Source organism: Podarcis pityusensis (genome assembly GCF_964106645.2).
Source record: "Podarcis pityusensis genome assembly, chromosome: 10".
In the NCBI taxonomy this organism is placed as follows: domain Eukaryota; kingdom Metazoa; phylum Chordata; class Lepidosauria; order Squamata; family Lacertidae; genus Podarcis; species Podarcis pityusensis.
This window is the reverse complement of record NC_138035.1, coordinates 4,919,518-4,939,573: the sequence shown is the minus strand read 5'-3', so window position 1 is coordinate 4,939,573 and position 20,056 is coordinate 4,919,518. Positions and strand designations below refer to the sequence as shown.

The window sequence follows — 20,056 nt, the reverse complement described above, 5'->3', positions numbered from 1 at the left end:
GGGCGCTTCTGGTGCCCTGCCGAACCCCACGTTCCTCCGCCTGGGATTTCTAGCGGGTCCCCACCTTTGCCGCGGCGGGAAGACCCAGTTTCCACGGAGCCCGCTCCTCCGATTGGAGGAACTCCGCCATTCACCAATGGCGCTGACCCGGAAGTACGATTTCTGTTCTCATCCTGGGGCAAAGTTCTCAACTCGATGTAACTCTTCCAGGTTAGTGGAGTTTGTAACCTGAAGCGTTTCTAATCTGAGGCATTTGTAACTCGAGGTACCATTGTATAGGGTGCCTACATTCTGCATGGACTGGTTGCATGGCAACACGGGCAAATGGCTTGAGATACCTATTAGGTCCATAAATTACCATATAGCATATATTCCACACACAAAAACAGCAACCATTTGTTGTTGCCAAAGGACAGCTGGACATAGAAAGGGCCCCATTGCCTTCGGTAGCTTAGGGCCTCATCAAACCTAAATCTGCCCCTGTGTGACTGGCAGAAGGAGAGCACACGATGCAAATTGGGAAAGGTATGTAGTTTTCTCAGGCTCCAGAATTTATACAGATTGCAGAATTTCGCCCTTATGGGCACAGAATTTTGATTTTTTTTGCTTCAAGCTCACAAAACAGGGAAATTAGCAAATATTATAGTTATGGAGATCTTTGCCCCCCTGCCCCCTATAAAGCCCACCAAGCAGAAATGGGAAAACCCACACTTCCCAACCTTGCTTCAACTCACCCATACTTAAGACAACTGGATAGACTAAGGGGAATCCAGCCAAAGAATCTGGGAACAGGGAGACCCAAAGGTGTAGCCGCCTCACTAAACCCAGCCCCCCAGCTCTGAGGACCCTCCCATCAAACCTAAATCCGGCCCTGGCTACAAACTAAGTACAAGTCTTCAGACATCTGACAAACTCTAGTTCGACTCTAGAGTTCGAGCGCACGGGAGCACTTTCCATGTGGGCTAAGCAAAACGGTGTGAAAGGATGCAGGTGGAAATTAATGAGTAGATGAAACCCATGGCAGCTGCGAGGCTGGAGCTGTTGAGTGGTTGCCAATCACCTCACTGTCTCTGCTTTCTCAAGCTACTTTCCACACCTTTTCTTTCTTTCTGTAGCATTTTGCAAGTGACGAGAAAAGCCCTTGCCCCGCATTTCCTGCCTCCCATACACAGCTGCATCCTTGATCTTGCTGGGTGCCCACCCACATTAAGAGTCCGAACCAGGTCAGGGGTGGGAAGAATCAAAGATCCAGCTTCCAGCAAGGAACATGAAGTGCCTGTTCTGTCAAATCAAAGGAGCTGCTGGGCTGTGGGCGCCATTTTGGCTTTCCACCTCCACAACCTGACTTGCCCGGTTCCTGCATTTTTGGCTGCCTCCAGGCTCATTATTTCGTGGGAGGAGAAGGAGTAACCCAGATGATCAAGGGGAATCAAGAAGGTTGCAGAGTTGGAAACTTTTAAGGCCACTTCTGCACCAAACTTTTAAAGCAGTATCACACTGCCTGAAGCAGCCATCGCTTTTCCCAAATAATCCTGAAAACTGTGGCTTGTTAAGGGTGCTGAGAAATACTTGTTCCTGTCCCGGAGCTATACTTCCCAGCATTCCCTGGGGAGAGGGATTGATTGTTCATAGGAGTCTCCTATCACCTTCCAGCATGCGGGTGGCGCCTACAGAGCCTAGGACTTGCCGATCAGAAGGTCGGCGGTTTGAATCCCCGCGACGGGGTGAGCTCCCGTTGCTCAGTCCCTGCTCCTGCCAACCTAGCAGTTCAAAAGGACGTCAAAGTACAAGTAGATAAATAGGCACTGCGCCGGCGGGAAGGTAAACGCTGTTTCCATGCGCTGCTCTGGTTCGCCAGAAGCGGCTTAGTCATGCTGGCCACATGACCCGGAAGCTGTACGCCGGCTCCCTTGGCCAGTAAAGCGAGATGAGCGCCGCAACCCCAGAGTTGGCCATGACTGGACCTAATGGTCAGGGGTCCCTTTACCTTTAACACCTTCCAGCAGCCTTAACAAACTACAACCCCCAGGATTCTTTGAGGAAAGAATGGAAATTTATGGAAGTACACATGCATGGGAAAAACAGAGAACAGTTTTCTCTATCTAGAGGGGCTGGGAGCTGGGGGGCATTGTTATACAGTGGTTCCGCCCCTTCCTCCTGGGCCATGTTCAGAAAGTGGTGGTGGGGAATGAGTGTTCAGACCCCTGGGCTCTCACTTGTGGGGTGCCTCAGGGCTCTGTCTTCTCCCCCATGCTTTTTAATATTTATACGAAGTTGCTGGGAGAGATCATCAGGGGGTTTGGGCTAGGTATCCATCAATATGCAGATGATACCCAGCTCTACTTCTCTTTCAAATCAGAACCAGTGAAGGCAGTGAAGGTCCTGTGTGAGTGTGTGGAGGCAGTTTGTGTTGTGTTTTATGTTTTATTTATGTAAATTGTTTTGCAATTTTAAAAAGTTTTAAAAAGATGTTGTTGGAGGCATCACTCTGAAAAGTTAACATATTATATATTCCACCCACCACGTTCAGTTTGTTCAGAATTTTCCGTAACCATTAACTGCTCACTTGCCACGGGGTTTTTGCGTGGGATCACGGTGCTCGCATTTGATGCCTGCAACAGAGGCAAAAGCCGTCCCTGCAACTGTTGGTCTATAAATGCCCCAGGAGGGTTGAGAATTCTCTAGAGGAAGGAGAGAGGTTTCGGTATTTTGGACAACCGCAGCAGAGGGACAGGTGAGTAGCCTTTGCGGCTGGGTCTCCTTGGTTCTGCCAGTAATTGCAGCTCCTTTGACGAGATGAAACCCAAACGGTGCTACCTTTGAAATGTAGACGCCTATTCTCATTTGCTCTTGATGGATGCATTTATTAAATTATCTGAGGTATTGCTGGTTAACTTTACAGAAATGCCAGGAACCACTTGCCAAATTCAAGTCTGTGTATTGTTTTTGGGTTTTTTGTAAAAAAGAAAAGAAAAAGAAAATTGAGGGGCAATGCAGCTTTGATAAGCAGGGAGAAAGAAATCTATGAATATGATTTACCCACCCGGGAAGAATGGCAGATGAAGGTGATGGACTATATGGAACTGGCGGAAATGACTGGCAGAATCCGGGACCAGGGAGAAGAGTCGGTGGAAGAAGATTGGAAGAAATTTAAAGACTATCTACAGAAATACTGCAAAATTAATGAATGTTAGAATGATGTCAGAATGAAGTTAAGCGGTTTTAGCAGCAATGTTATTAAGGTGTATGTAAAAATGGATTGTTAACAGGTGTAAATCCAAAGTTATAATATATTAAGTTAAAGGATTAAGACAAAAACAAAGAGGGAAAGGAATTGCTGAATTAATTAATAGAACTGGAATACAAAAAAGGGAGGTGTGAGGAGGTCAGGGAAGCAAGGAAATGAAATGTAAGGCATGGAAAGATTGATGTGTTTTTTAAGTGTTTTTTATCTTGTTTCTGTATTTTGTATTTTTTTTCTTTTTTATTTATTTCTTTTTTTTCCTTTTTATTTATGTAATCTTTTCTTTGAAACTTTAATAAATATCATTTAAAAGAGAAAGAAAAAGAAATCTATGAATATGAGTGGGGAGAAGGGAAAAGAAATTCCGGTAGGATTCTTGCATTTGTAGGGGGTTGGATTAGATGATCCTCAAGGTCCCTTCCAAGGTTCTGTGATTCTAATAACTGGCTGGTTCAGGCTGGTGGCCCACCTGTTCAAGCATCCTGTTCTCACAGAATTAGAAGAAAATGTTCTCTCTCCACAGGTGCAGATGGGGCCGTTCTCTCCCTTCAACCTCTCCCTTGTGGTTTTCCTGGCTTTCATTTCCCTGCAAGGTATGACTAAGTTGGGCTCATCAAACCCTGGTTGAGACGAGCCAAGTAAAGTCTTCTCCAAAACCAAGTGGGCTTGGCACCCGGCCACCCCAGGGGGCGCTTCCTCTTCAATGGACAACCACTTCCTCCACCCTCATTGCCACTTCCCCCCAGGTCAGCCTTTGCCAACCTGGTGCCCCCCAACTGCTTGGACTACAACTCCCAGCAGCCTCAGCACCACACAGCTGGGCTGTGTTTTAGCCCAACACATCTGGCAGGCACAAGGCTGCTCTAGGGTTTCCTTCAGCTTCTCGGTCTTTATTAGGCTTGCATTGCCATCCTCCTTCCCTCCCTCTTAAGACCTCACCCACCCTCGACAGGGCCCTGATCCTGCTCCTTCCTTCCTTACAAGCCAGCTGTGGCCCCACCCCTGGTTTTCTTTGTTCCATGGAGCGTCCACTAAGGCTGCGAACAGCTGGACTGCTGTGGCGTCCAGTCCGCTTCCCTATATAATAATAATAATTTATTATTTATACCCCGCCCATCTGGCTGGGGCCCCCCAGCCACTCTGGGTGGCCTTCAACAAAACATTAAAATTCCGTAATACATCAAACATTAAAAGCTTCCCTAAACAGGTCTGCCTTCAGATGTCTTCTAAAAGTCTGGTAGTTGTTGTTCTCTTTGACATCTGGTGGGAGGGCGTTCCAAAGGGAGGGTGCCTCTACCAAGAAGGCCCTCTGCTGGGTTCCCTGTAGCTTTGCTTCTTGCAGCAAGGGAACTGACAGAAGGCCCTCGGCACTGGACCTCAGTGTCTGGGTAGAATGATGGGTGTGGAGGTCAAGGTCAGCACCAACACTTTGAACTGTGCTCGGAAATGTACTGGGAGCCAATGTAGGTCTTTCAAGACCGGTGTTATGTGGTCTCAGCAGCCGCTCCCAGTCACCAGTCTAGCTGACGCATTCTAGATTAGTTGTAGTTTCCGGGTCACCTTCAAAGGTAGCCCCACGCAGAGCGCATTGCAGTAGTCCAAGCGGGAGATGTCAGCTTGCCAGCTGCATCGCATTGCTGCTCTCAGCAGAGAAAGCACTCCAGGCAGCCAGCCATAAATTCCATTCTTTATTTCCTCCTGACTCAATTACAGGCAGAAAAAACAAAGCGATCCGTCTTTCATGATGCGTTGCTTCGACTGATCTCTTTTTTCCCTCGCTCCCGAGTCCAGCACAGCCATCGGCCCAACCCCTTCCGTCTTTCCCTGTGACGTGGAGCCCCCTCTCTAGGAAGTACCCCCTCCTGCTCAGACTCACTCTCCTCTTCTCTTTCCTCTGAGGATGAGCCAGTGCTAATCAGAGGGGATCGTTCTCTGTATCCTCCCTTTCTTTCCTCCCTCGCAGCTGGCAGTTCCCTGACAGGAGATAACCAGAGCATGCACCACTCTGGCGAGGCAGTCCGCAGGCAGGGATGGTCTCATCCTGCATAACAGATGGAGCTGGTAAACAGCTGCCCTGGACACAGAACTGACCTGTGCCTCCATGGACATCTGTGGGTCCCTGTGCCAACCTGCTTCTCCCAGCTACAGCAGACTTATTTGCGCAGAGGTGACTGTGTGGAAGGAATCTCAGCCATGCAGTAAAACTCTTGTACAACAGCTCCTTCTATTCTGAGAAGCGTTTATTGTACAGCAGCAAAACAACAAATCAGCCAGAAGATAGCAAAGGCATGATGCTTCTCTTGTCGCAGCAAAACAGAAAGTAAAAACGTTCACATAACAAAGATGTGAACACACCCCAGTGACAGGACGTCTTTTCCCTTGAGCTACTAACCCTGTAAGCTCTGGGTATCCTCACACCCCCTCTCGTCCTGTACCACTGGGGAAGAGTGCAAGTACTGTAAGTACTACCAGTTACCCCAGACACAACCCTTCGCAGAACTCCCCATGTCTTTGGAAGCTCAAAGGTTTTGTGAACCCATCCGCTAGGTTCTTCTGACTTGGACAGTACTTCAGCTTTCCCTTCTCTTTCACCAGGCGCAGACTCCAGCTGCCCCACAGGCTGGGTCAAGCGAGGAAATCAATGCTTTGGGTTCTTCAATGATACTATGCAATGGCAAGATGCAGAGGTATGGGACCAAGAGTGGCTTGAACCAGGGATGTATTTCATTAAAAACTTAAGCACAGTAAAAGAGCCGGCAGGATCAGGCCAACACATCTAGTGAAATCTCCTGTTCCTAAAGTGGCCAACCACAGGCTTACAGGAAGCCTGCAAGATGGATTTGGGTGCAAGAGCACTTTCTCTTCCTGCGGTTTCCAGCAACTGGTATTCAGAAGCTTACCGTATTTTTCGCTCTATAACACACACTTTTTCCCTCCTAAAAAGTAAAGGGAAATGTGTGTGCGTCTTATGGAGTGAATGCAGGCTGCGCAGCTATTGCTGAAGCCAGAACAGGAAGAGGGAGCACTGCGCAGCGATCCCTCTTGCTGTTCTGGCTTCTGGGATTCAGAATATTTTTTCTTGTTGTTTTCCTCCTCCAAAAACTGGGCGTGTCATATGGTCTGGTGCGTCTTATAGAGCCAGAAATACAGTAACTCTTTGTGGGGTGCATCCCCCTGGGGAAAAAATGGCTTTCCAAACTCCCAGGCTGTGCTTGCCTTGACTTGCGTCCTTATCAGGGATGGGGCTCACTACTTGTTTGTGCTTGTGGTTCTCATGAGTGGGATGCAGGTGGCGCTGTGGGCTAAACCGCTGAGCCTCTTGGGCTTGCCGATCAGATGGTCGGTGGTTCGAATCCCTGCAACGGGGTGAGCTCCCGTTGCTCTGTCCCAGCTCCTGCCAGCCTAGCAGTTCGAAAGCTCAGCAGTTCAAATAGATAAATAGGCAGTGCTTTTTTCTGGGGGTACGCATACCCCTAAACATTTTGTGAATCTAAATTTGGCCTCACTGAGGGGTAGTATTTCAATATGAGTCGGAAAATGAGAGTACCCCTAAACATTTTTTAAAGAAAAAAAGCACTGTAAATGGGTACCGCTGTGGTGGGAAGGTAAACAGTATTTCCATGCGCTCCGGCACTTCTCATGGTCCTCTGTGCACCAGAAGCGGTTTAGTCCTGCTGGCCACATGACCCGGAAAGCTGTCTGTGGACAAACGCCAGAGGCCCCCTCAGCCTGAAAGCGAGATGAGCGCCACAACCACAGAGTCGCTTTTGACTGGACCAAACTGTCCAGGAGTCCATTACCTTTTACCTTCTCATGACACCAACTCAGTTCATGCTGGTACTTAGGGCATTCTAGAGCATGGTCTGATAATGCAAAGGTCACAGGTTCGATCCCCGTACGAGATCGTTGCACATTCCTGCATTGCAGAGGGTTGGATTAGATGATCCTTGGTGTCTCTTCCAACTCTACAATTCTAGATTTCTGTAATTTTTGCAGTACAGTGGGACCTCGGGTTAAGTACTTAATTCGTTCCGGAGGTCCGTTCTTAACCTGAAACTGTTCTTAACCTGAAGCACCACTTTAGCTAATGGGCCCTTCTGCTGCCGCCGATTTCTGTTCTCATCCTGGAGCAAAGTTCTTAACCCGAGGTACTATTTCTGGGTTAGCAGAGTCTGTAAGCTGAAGTGTATGTAACCCGAGGTACCACTGTACATGCTCAGCCCGTGGTGATTACATGGACTGCAAATGTCTCCTCTTACTGCTCAGAAGTTGCTGTGCAGGCACAGGGACAGAATGAAGTAGAAGCCTGCTGAGATGGTCAACCCAATTCCAATGGCAGCTCCCATTCTCTGGGGTGTTCTTTTTTGGTCTCTCTCAGGTTGCCTGCCAGGCCTTTGGTGAGAATGGCCATCTTGCCTCCATTCACAATGAAGATGACATGAAGGCCCTGTCGCAACATCTGAGCCAGAACTATAAAGGGGGTCAACATATATGGATCGGGTTGCACAACCCCAACACTGGGAGTGAAAACGTGAGTCTGGGCAGGCGGTCCTCCTCTTTCTAATCAATATTCAGGGACTGTTCAGAATGGCAGCCGCAAGGGGCAGGGAAACCAGCTGAAAATATTGAAATTTCAGCTCCGGTTGTCCGAGCTGATAAGGCTCATCTTTTTGAGCCCTCCCAGCAGAGCATTAAAACAACGAAGTCCACAACGGAAGGATGAGGCAGGTATGGCTACATTGCTATGCTTTATTACTAAGCTATGCAGAGAGCAAAGAAATATACATGTTCTCTCTATGAGAGCAGAGAGCAACTGAACAAAGGAAAACAAAAGAACAAAGGAAACAGGAAACCAGTAACGTCACATCCCGTCTCCCTATCCCGTGAGAATCCAACAGTATCTGGACTGTGGAATGTAAACACAGTCCTGTGACTTGCAAGCAGCTGCTCAGTGAGGAAACAGAAACTAACAGTTCCTACATGGAGGAAAAGAGCAGAAAAGGGAACACAGGTGTCAGGTGAGCGTTTAGGAAAATGGTTAGCCATCCACCTTTCTGGGAAATACCTAAGAGTCCAGCATGCGAGTCAGAGTTCTGTCTTAACTTTGACCATACGGGGCTGTCTTTCATAGAATCATAGAATCATAGAGTTGGAAGAGACCACAAGGGCCATCGAGTCCAACCCCCTGCCAAGCAGGAAACACCATCAGAGCACTCCTGATATATGGTTGTCAAGCCTCTGCTTAAAGACCTCCAAAGAAGGAGACTCCACCACACTCCTTGGCAGCAAATTCCACTGTCGAACAGCTCTTACTGTCAGGAAGTTCTTCCTAATGTTTAGGTGGAATCTTCTTTCTTGTAGTTTGGATCCACTGCTCCGTGTCCGCTTCTCTGGAGCAGCAGAAAACAACCTTTCTCCCTCCTCTATGTGACATCCTTTTCTATATTTGAACATGGCTATCATATCACCCCTTAACCTCCTCTTCTCCAGGCTAAACATGCCCAGCTCCCTTAGCCGTTCCTCATAAGGCATCGTTTCCAGGCCTTTGACCATTTTGGTTGCCCTCCTCTGGACACGTTCCAGTTTGTCAGTGTCCTTCTTGAACCGTGGTGCCCAGAACTGGACACAGTACTCCAGGTGAGGTCTGACCAGAGCAGAATACAGTGGCACTATTACTTCCCTTGATCTAGATGCTATACTCCTATTGATGCAGCCCAGAATTGCATTGGCTTTTTTAGCTGCTGCGTCACACTGTTGGCTCATGTCAAGTTTGTGGTCAACCAAGACTCCTAGATCCTTTTCACATGTACTGCTCTCAAGCCAGGTGTCACCCATCTTGTATTTGTGCCTCTTTGGAAGGTGGCTGGATGGAGAAGATGACAACTGGTCTCCCACACCTTTATCATCTCTGAAGAAGAGGGGATCGCGGCAGGTGTGCTTTTTGTGAAAGTGGGGCTGCCGTGGGGGGGGGGAGAGAACAGCTGTACCTGGCAAGATCCCCTCTTCAGCATGAACATTGGAGGACCAGGTCTTGATCTTTTCCAACAAGGTGGGGGGGAAAGGAAAAGAAATCTTTTTTTTTCTTTTTTTCTTTTGCAAATGGCATAGCCATTTTCTCAACATTTGCAAATTTCTGCAGTGCATGCTTGCTCAGAGGTAAGTTCCACTAGCTTTATGTCTCTGCTGTCTTATCCCGGTGCTTTTATTCCTGGGGGTACACAGGGGTACACATACCTCATTTGGCCTCATTGAGGGGAAGTATTTAATATGAGTAGGAAAATGAGAGTAGCTCCTAAACATATTTTTTTAAAAGGCAAAAGGCACTGTCTTATCCAGGGGTCAGCAAACTTTTTCAGCAGGGGGGCAGTCCACTGCCCCTCAGACCTTGGGGGGGGGGGCGCTGGATTATACTTTGAAGAAAAAAAATTGAATGAATTCCTGTGCCCCACAAATAACCCATTGGTGCATTTTAAATAAAAGCACACATTCTACTCATGTAAAAACACGCTGGTTCCCAGACCGTCTGCGGGCCAGATTTAGAAGGTCTTAGTTTGCCTACCCATGGTCTTATCCTATGCAATAGCTTCAGAAATCTCTAGGTGTCAAGTTTTAGGATAACATTATCAGGTTGACACAAGTTAACCGGATGCAGTCTGCTTTCCAACTATGCCAAATTTTAGTAAGCAGGGAGTGGAAAAATGAGGAGGCAACGCTTTCTCTTCTCTTTTATTTATTAAAATGTATGCACCCCTATATTGGTTCTTTTAAAACAAAAGCAAACCAACAAACCTCAAAGCTGTTTTGTAGTGGTGGTTAGGAACATGATTGCAGGAAGGACTTTTAAAAAATGAAGGACCCAAACCGATGGGTTACAAGGAAGGAGATTCCGACTAAACATACGGAAAAACTTTCGGACAGTAAGAGCTATTCAAAGCAATGACAAACAGACCTATGGTCACGTAAAACATACTCAATAAACACATGAGGCGTAACCGGCTGTGTTCTTAGATAAATAAGATACACTACTCATAGTATCAAATTGTAAATTTCAACAGAAATAACTCATAAAGTTCAACAAATGAAAAAAGCAGAAGACCCAGTGGATCAGATCATTCTATAGCCAGTTCATGCATAAGGTCCATCTGTGTAATGGTGTCCATTCCACCTGTCTGTTCATAAAGTCCAAACCATCCACATGAAAGGTTGTTTTGTTGTTGTTTAGTTGTTTAGTTGTGTCCGACTCTTTGTGACCCCCTGGACCAGAGCACGCCAGGCACTCCTGTCTTCCACTGCCTCCCGCAGTTTGGTCAAACTCATGCTGGTAGCTTCGAGAACACTGTCCCACCATCTCATCCTCTGTCATCCCCTTCTCCTTGTGCCCACCATCTTTCCCAACATCATGGTCTTTTGCAGGGAGTCTTCTCTTCTCATGAGGTGCCCAAAGTCTTGGAGCCTCAGCTTTAGGATCTGTCCTTCCAGTGAGCAGTCAGGGCTGATTTCCTTAAGGATGGATCTGTTTGATCTTCTTGCAGTCCATGGGACTCTCAAGAGTCTCCTCCAGCACCATAATTCAAAAGCATCAATTCTTCGGCGATCAGCCTTCTTTATGGTCCAGCTCTCACTTCCACACATCACTACTGGGAAAACCAGAGCTTTAACTATAGGGACCTTTGTTGGCAAGGTGATGTCTCTGCTTTTAAAGTTGCTGACTAGGTTTGTCATTGTTTTTCTCCTAAGAAGCAGGTGTCTTTTAATTTCGTGACTGCTGTCACCATCTGCAGTGATCATGTCTAAGACAAGGATTTCCAGAATATTGGCCTTGTTTCGCCGTCCTGGGCCTCATCAGTACTTAAAGCTCTAAATAATGCAAATAAATACAATATCATGATCTCACACATTTTACAGAAAAAATAATATAAAACCATAAATAGCTGTACATACCATATGTGATATTACAGGACAGTGGATCTGATGGCATATTAGTAGCTGCAGTAAGCAGCAACTGTTACAAAGTAGTGTTATATGGACAAGCACAATATTGATTGGGTTGCAGGTGTTGGCAATCCACTATTCTGCAGTGGAACAGATTCCCACGAGAGATGATGGACTCTCCTTCCTTGGAGATCTTTAAGCAGAAGTTCCGTGACCATCTGCCATGGATGCTTTAGCTGAGATTCCTGCTGAGATGAGCGGAGATTCTATTATTCTAAGTCCCTGCAACGTGGGAACTGGGATTCTGAGTCTCCAGATGTTCTTCTTCTTCCCATTGATTGGACAAGGGAAGAATGGGCTGGAGAAGTCCCTTTCTTCCTCAGCAGTGACGATGTCTCTTTTGCTGTCTTTCTATAGAACTGGCAGTTCAAATGGACAGATGGCACCACTGGAAGATACACTCCTTGGGCGCCTGGGCTACCCAGTATTGACACTGACGAACACTGCGTGGAACTCTTCAGCCAAGGTGAGGAGCAAGAGGAGGAAGCCATGGGGTGCTTCAGAGATGGAGGCTGAAGCACTGGAGGAAGAGGCAGGGAAGGGAAGGGCCAGGTGTTTCCCCACCCTCTCCTGCACCACTGGCTCCCAGAACCAGGAGGCGACTGAAGTGGGAAGAGCAGAGGACGTTTCCATGTAGGCATAGTCTCTGGCTACATGTGTGCAGCTTGTCAGGGGAAGGTACATAAACTGGTGGGGCAGGATGGCCCCCTGTTGCTGCAACTGTTCCATCAACACCCACCTATGAATAGCTGCCTAGATGCTACACTGGGGGGGGGGGTGTTTATCTACAACTGTGGAAACTGTGCTGGGCCTGGGGGTTAACCCGAGCAATGCGGTCCAGGTTCGGTCCCGAATCCAAGGATTCTGTGAGGAGTCAGTCCAACAGGGCCAAGGCAAGTCTCAAGGCAGGAAACTAGGTAGGTCAGACACAGGGTCTCAGGCAGGTTCCAGCAAGCAGCAATGTTGCTCCTGCAACCTGGGGCAGGGCCCGACAGCCTTTTATCTCTGTCGGAGTAACGGTCGTCCTGATCCCCCGGTGACTCACCTCCCTGTCTCGCCCGAAGACGAGCACTCCTTCTGCGAGTACTCAGGTCTCTCCTTCTTTCAGACCTTAGTCTCTGCAGCTGGGGAGATGTTGGTGGGTTACTAGACCCAGAGGCCACCTCAGCCTCTCCTGACCCAACTGGTAGTGGAGCAGCTGTAGGTGATGGCCCAGCTAGAGGCAACAAAGTCATCCCTGCATCTGGAGCCAGGGCAGGCTCAGGCCCCTGACTCGGTCCAGCTGGTGCTTGTTGCAGGGGAACCTGTGCAGACTGGGGCTCTTCAGAATCAGGCCCCAGACTTGGTTCAGATGATGCCTGAGGCAGAAGATCCGGTGCGGATTGAGACTCCTCTGGTTCCGAATCCGAGCCCGAGTCCCAGGCCATCACAGAAACTACTGTGTCAGCTTTGACAATAGAGAGTTAACTATCTGCCCTGGAGTCCCTTTGGGTGGGGATCACCCTTGGCGTCACAGCTGAAGAATGGTGCATGGTTTCAGAGAACTGGGTTGCTGCTAGTAGGCCCCTGTAACTCCCTGCCAGATGTTTCCAAGACCTCCTGCCGCCCCAACAAAGTTGGACACTGAGGTGGCTGGCTGTGAGTGTTAGTAACATCCTCCCACATTGTCTTCCAGACTACATGAACTGGAATAACCACCATTGCATCGTAAATCACCCCTACCTGTGCAAATACACTTTCTGAGGCTGAGAAAAGACTCTGACGTGCTCAGTAGCACCTGGGAGACTGACCAAGATGCATCTTCTACCTGCAAGAATCCAAGTCTTTCCATGTATTGTGCTCTGAAGCCCAAGCCCACGCTTCCCCAACCTGGTGCCCTCCAGAGGTTTCGGATTAAAACTCCCATCGCTCAGTGGGACAGAATTTCTCTCCTGTGGTCAATAAATTCTCTTCCAAATACACCTGTTGTTAAGTTATGGGCGAACATATCACACAACACAGCGATTCTTCAAACAGCTCTTGTTTATTCAGAGGCCAGAACAGAACTGAACTGAAGAGCTCAGTCAGCCTGCTTATATAGAGCTCCAGAACAACGTAACTGTAGCAACTTTCTAAAACTATCCAATCACTGAACGTCACTTTCGATCCTTCATTTGCATACAAACTATCCAATCTCTGAACGTCACTTTCGATCCTTCATTTTCATAACTATCTACAGTATCCCCCTGCTGGCCCAGGGTGAGAACTTCAGTACATAACACCCCTCCCCACCGAGATAAGGCGTTAGTTACAATTGTAATGGTTTCCTTATATACAGCATTACACATAATGGTTCAATTAGGCACAAAAGCATATCGGTTACATTTCACATACTTAGACCAACAGTGATACATGTCCAACAACATAGTCCTTTAAATAAGTTGGGTGCTTGGAAACTCTGCCAGACTGCCAGGGACTGGTAGCCAAGTCCGGGGGGCCACCCAATTCTTGCTGAGGCTGTGATGCAACCCTAGGTGGCGTTGAAACCAAGTCCCCTGGATCCGCTGCTGTGGGTGGAACCTCCGCAAGTGGAGTTGGCGGAATTTCAGGCACAGCAGTGGTCTGAGTCTGTAGTAAGTCTGGCAGACCCTCTGAAGTGGCTTGGTTCAGCTCCACACCGGCAGTTTGTGAGAGAGGTATAGGTGGAGCCTCACCATCTGTAAGTGTCTGTTCCGGAGCCACGAGCGCAGTTGGGGGCACCACGATAGTGTCCAAGTCCCCAACCCTGCGCCTAAGCTGGTCTATGTGCCGGTGCCCAAAGCCTCCATCTGCGAGTGCCACCTGGTACGAGCGAGGTCCAGTGACTCCCACTGCTGTGGCTGGCACCCAAGGAATGTCCCCCACAAAGTTCCGGGCAAAGACCTGGTTTCCTGGAACAAATGACCGTGGCACGTTGGCACAGCCTGGGGGTTCGGCCATGACAAAGTCTGGGTGCAGCCGGTCGAGCAGGGACCTGAGGCGGCAGTCCATAAGCAGGTTGACAGGACTCTGCCCTATGGCCGCATGAGGGGTGATGTGTTGCACGAGCAAGTATTCGGCGACCTGCTCGTGCCGTCTCCCCGGTCCAGGCGCGCCAGTGCCTCTTTTGCCAAGCGCACCATTCTCTCCGCTTGCCCGTTGCTGGATGGATGAAAGGGTGCCGTTAGGGCATGGCGGATGCCCACTCCCAAAAGACACCGCTCAAAAGTGCCTGACGTGAACTGCGGTCCGTTGTCGGAGACAAGGACATCAGGACACCCATGCGTCGCAAAGAGGCCTCGCAGCACCCGGATGACGGCCTCGGTAGTGGTGGAGGGCATCAGGGCCACCTCCAGCCATTTGGAATAGGCGTCCACCACTACCATAAAGGTCCGGCTGTGAAAGGGGCCGGCCAGATCGATGTGCACTCTCGACCAGGGTGTCTTGGGCGTCTCCCAGGTGTGTCCCTTAGCTGCCGGTGGCGCAGGCTTTGATTCTTGGCACGCTTGACAGGCGGACACCCAGGCAGTGATGGCATCGTCCATGTTAGGCCACCAGACGTAACACCGAGCCAACGCCTTCATTTTGACGATTCCCGGGTGGCCAATGTGCAGAGCCTCCAGGACACGTTGACGGAGTCTTTGGGGAATCACGACGCGGTCTCCCCACAGCAGACAGCCGCGATGAGCCGAGAGTTCATGTTGTCTGGTTGTGAACGGCTGGAACTCCTATGCAAAAGGCCCTTGTGGACACCCCCTCCACACCCAGTTGAGCACACGGCTGATGGTGTGATCCTGGGCAGATGCGGAGGCCACAGTGGCAGCCGATACAGGCGCTGCCGGAAGATCCTCAATCAGGAGGAGCGATGAAGCAGGAGCCAGGTCTTCCACAAACGCTAGAAGAGGGCAACGGCTGAGGGCGTCGGCATGGCCCATCGATTTCCCCGGGCGATGGACGAGCCATTAGTGATAGGCAGCCAGGAAAACAGTCCATCACAGCATGCGCAGCGAGAGGACCGGTGGAGTTGGACGATCGCCGGCAAGGAGGCCCAGGAGTGGCTTGTGGTCAGTGATGAGGTCAAAAGTCCTGCCGTAGAGGTATTCATGGAACCTCTTCACTCCAGCCACAAGCGCCAGTGCCTCCTTGTCGAGCTGGCTGTAATTCCGTTCAGTCAGAGATAGCGTCCTGGAAAAGTAGGCAAGCGGTGCTTCTCTTCCGTCTGGAAAACGGTGACTAAGGACAGCGCCGATGCCAAAAGGTGAGGTGTCGCAGGCAAGGACCAGCGGCCTGGCTTCACTGTACTGTACCAGCACACTGTCTGATGAAAGGAGAGCCTTGACTGCGTTGAGGGCCGCCATCTTCCGATGACCCCAGGACCAAGGTGTCTTTGTGCTGAGGAGTCGGTGAAGAAGCTCAGCCACCGTGGCTTTGTGGGGCAGGAGCATGTTATAAAAGTTCAGCAGTCCCAGGAACGCCTGCAAATCCGTCTTGTTCTTTGGGATGGGGGCCTGCTGGATAGCGCAGATCTTGGATGTGGTCGGGTGAAGGCCGGAGGCGTCAATAAGATAGCCCAGCAACTCCACCTGTGGAACGGCGATCTGGCACTTCTCCCTCTTTACCTTGAGCCCGGCCTCCTGGAACCTGGTCAGCAGGGCACGGAGGTGCTCGAACAGCTGCTGGTATGAGTCTGCGGACACCAAGACGTCATCAAAATATGGTACCACACCCGGAAGCCCTTGCAGGAGTCGCTCCATAAGGCTTTGGAAGATGCCAGGAGCCACACTCACCCCGAACTGCAACCAGCGGCAACGGAATCCCTCTCGGTGGGTGACGATCGTCTGGGCTTCAGCAGTGGCATCATCGATGGGCAGTTGTTGATAGGCTTGGGCAAGGTCCAGCTTAGCAAAGACCTTACCCTCACCCAGGGAATGCAGCAGGTGTTGGACAACAGGAACTGGATAAGCGTGCTGCTGAAGTGCCTTGTTGATCGTGCACTTGTAGTCGGCGCAGATTCTCACCGACCCATCTGGCTTGACAGGCGTGACGATGGGGGTTTCCCACTTGGCATGGTCAACTGGCTCCAAAACTCCTTGGGCGATCAGCTTGTCCAGTTCTTCGTCCACCTTAGCCTTGAGAGCAAAGGGAACCCGGCGTGGCTTTAGCTTGATGGAGCCGACTTGTGGATCAAGGCTAACGGAGATGGGTGTACCTGTATATTGCCCCAAAGTGTCGTCAAAAACCTTGGCAAAGTCTTTGACCAGACCCTCAGTCTCTGCATTAGAGATGCAGTTGATGCTGGTGACTTCCAGGCCGAGGGCATCAAACCAGTCTAGCCCTAGGAGGCTTGGCCGCTGACCTTCGACCACCACCAGTCGGAGCAGGCCCAAAAAATCCTTGAAGGCGATCCGGAACCGGCCAACGCCTACCACGGGAATGTCGTTTCCCTGGTAGTCTCTCAGGTGTACGGGGTGAGAGTCGAGTTGCCTTTTGGACACTCTGGGTACCAGTCTTTTGATGTTGCTCCAAGACACGATGGACAGGGCAGACCCGGTATAGATCTCCATGTCACATGGAGCTCCTTCAATGAGCACCGTGACGTTCAGCTTGCATCGCGTAGGCGAGTCAGTTTGGCCACTCGTGGTTCCAGACGGGCAGCGGCAGTTGGTGAGAGCGAAACAGCTTTCCTTGGTGGACTGGAGTGAAGACTTGGACTTGCGAGTCGGTGAAGGGGTGGGTGTCAGACGGAGCCGATCGGCAGACCTTAGTGATGTGACCCCTTCTGGAACACTTCCGACAGATGGCATCTCTGAATTGACACTTGCCATGGAGGTGGTTGCCTCCGCAGCCGGCACATTCCGATTGGCCCTTGAACTTCTTTTGGAACTTCCTGCACTCCCGCTTTGTCTGGTGCACGTCATCGTCTTCACTGGAGGATGCCTCATCACTGCTGGCCTCTTCATGATGCACTGGAACTGGCTTCCTAGCAAAGCGCGGGCTGCTGGCCTTGCGGATCTCCTGGGCGGAGCGTTCAGCAGCTTCTGAGGCCACGGCCTCCTTTCTGCAGCGTGATGTCTGGCTTGGCGAGGAGACGCCGTTGCAGATGGATGTCCCGGACCCCGCAGACGATTCAATCCATCAGGGCATCGTCTAAGTCTCGGAACTCGCAGTGCATTGCAGCTTGTCAGAGGGCGGCAGTGTAGTTGTTAATTGACTCCCCCTCTGACTGGTTCCAGTGGTAGAACGCATGGCGGGCAGCAATCTTGGACAGCTTTGGTGCGTAGTGGTTGGAGAGCTTCTCTTGAATCGTGTCCCACGGTGTTGCCTGGACTGCTTCAGGCACAACCGATGCTCGGGCCACCTCAAACACCTCTGGCCCATAGAGGCTGAGGAATAGGCCCCGCTTCCGTTCCTTTGATACTTCTGTCCGCTCGTTGGCTTGGAGGTAGCAGTCGAAACAAGCGAGGTAGGAGTCCCATGATTCAGAGGCTGGCGCAAAGGGCGGTAGAGGCACAAGTGAAGCCATGATTCCGATGCCGGCGTGAAGGGCGATGGATGGAACACAGTGCTCTAGCCAGAATAGTCAGCTCTGAATTGGTTCTGTTCAGTGATTTCGCTCAGTGATTTTGCTCAGTGATTCAGCTCAGTGATTCAGCTCAGTTCAGAGGGTGGCCGCATCTGGCTGTGCTCTGATGTCCATCGATCCCATCCTCGTCGCCAGTGTTAAATTGTGGGCGAACATATCAGACGACACAGCGATTCTTCAAACAGCTCTTGTTTATTCAGAGGCCAGAACTGAACTGAACTGAAGAGCTCAGTCAGCCTGCTTATATAGAGCTCCAGAACAACGTAACTGTAGCAACTTTCTAAAACTATCCAATCACTGAACGTCACTTTCGATCCTTCATTTGCATAACTATCTACAGTATCCCCCTGCTGGCCCAGGGTGAGAACTTCAGTACATAACACCTGTGGCTCTGAGTTTCTCCTGTTTTCATTTACGCCACCTGTTATAGGAATTCTAAGGTGATATATAATGTCCATAAATTTACAAGGCAAACACATACATATGTATATAAACCACATGTCTGAAATAGTGCAGGAGAGCAAGCCTGAAACCATTTTGATTCTCTCAAACTGACCTCAAGTATTTCTCTGCAAGGAGGAAGGAAATGGGAAAGCCACCCCATTGTCTTTTGCTTAGCTGTCTTAAGGGCGTAAGGTAAAGGGACCCCTACCATTAGGTCCAGTCGCAGATGACTCTGGGGTTGCAGCGCTCATCTCGCTTTACTGGCCAAGGGAGCCGGCGTACAGCTTCCGGGTCATGTGGCCAGCATGACTAAGCCGCGTCTGGCGAACCAGAGCAGCGCACAGAAACGCCGTTTACCTTCCCGCGGGAGCGGTACCTATTTACCGTATTTTTTGCTGTATAAGACTCACTTTTTCCCTTCTAAAAAGTAAGGGGAAATGTGTGTTGGTTCCTATTTCCCTCACTGTGCAGCAACTGCTTGTCACAAGGCATTGTTTACATTCCACAGTCAGAGTTACTGTTGGGTTCCCATGGGAATGGGAGACTGGATGTGACGTACACTGGTTTCTTGTTTTTCAGTGTTCTCTCGGTTTCTTTGTGTCGAGAGTGAGTTGCTTCTCTGCTCTCACAGAGGCAGGATGCCTGTTTGTATGCTCTCAGCATAGCTTGTAAATAAAGTCAGCATGTAGCACATTTACCTGCTTATCCTTTTGCTGCGTGGACTACGCTCTGCTTGGGCTCAAGATAAGACGAGCCTGTACCAGTTCCAGATGGGCCGGAGCTGGTCAAATCTCACAATGTGTGCGCGTCTTATGGAGCGAAAGAAGGCTGCGCAGCTATCACAGAGGCCAGAACAGCAAGAGGTATTGCTGCTTTCACTGCGCAGCGATGCCTCTTGCTCTTCTGGCTTCTGAGATTCAATCTGAGATTGGCTACAAACTAAGTACAAGTCTTCAGACATCTGACAAACAGGACTCTAGTTTGAGCGCAAGGGAGCACTTTCCATGTGGGCTAAGCAAAACGGTGTGAAAGGAAACAGGTGGAGATTAATGAGTAGATGAAACCCATGGCAGCTGCGAGGCTGGAGCTGTTGAGTGGTTGCCAATCCCCTCACTGTCTCTGCTTTCTCAAGCTACTTTCCACACCTTTTCTTTCTTTCTGTAGCATTTTGCAAGTGACGAGAAAAGCCCTTGCCCCGCATTTCCTGCCTCCCATACACAGCTGCATCCTTGACCTTGCTGGGTGCCCACCCACATTAAGAGTCCGAACCAGGTCAGGGGTGGGAAGAATCAAAGATCCAGCTTCCAGCAAGGAACATGAAGTGCCTGTTCTGTCAAATCAAAGGAGCTGCTGGGCTGTGGGCGCCATTTTGGCTTTCCACCTCCGCAACCTGACTTGCCCGGTTCCTGCATTTTTGGCTGCCTCCAGGCTCATTATTTCGTGGGAGGAGAAGGAGTAACCCAGATGATCAAGGGGAATCAAGAAGGTTGCAGAGTTGGAAACTTTTAAGGCCACTTCTGCACCAAACTTTTAAAGCAGTATCACACTGCCTGAAGCAGCCATCGCTTTCCCCAAAGAATCCTGAAAACTGTGGCTTGTTAAGGGTGCTGAGAAACGCTTGTTCCCGTCCCAAAACTATAATTCCCAGCATTCCCTGGGGAGAGGGATTGATTGTTAAACGACTTTGGGAATTGTAGCTCAGGGAGGGGAATAGGAGTCTCCTAACACCTTCTAGCAAGGGACGTGGGTGGCACTGTGGGTTAAACCACAGAGCCTAGGACTTGTCGATCAGAAAG

General features: G+C 49.9%; 1 protein-coding gene across 1 annotated transcript; it reads left to right on the top strand.

The window, feature by feature from the left end:
• Positions 1 to 2,675: 2,675 nt before the first annotated feature.
• LOC308486455 (C-type lectin lectoxin-Enh4-like) lies at positions 2,676 to 13,197 on the top strand. The gene is made up of 6 exons (XM_081023320.1): positions 2,676 to 2,734; positions 3,768 to 3,837; positions 5,840 to 5,931; positions 7,623 to 7,775; positions 11,594 to 11,702; positions 12,912 to 13,197. Exons 2-6 carry the CDS (start codon positions 3,774 to 3,776, stop codon positions 12,977 to 12,979), a joined length of 486 nt encoding a protein of 161 aa, XP_080879446.1. The 5' UTR covers positions 2,676 to 2,734; positions 3,768 to 3,773; the 3' UTR covers positions 12,980 to 13,197.
• The last annotated feature ends 6,859 nt before the right edge of the window (positions 13,198 to 20,056 follow it).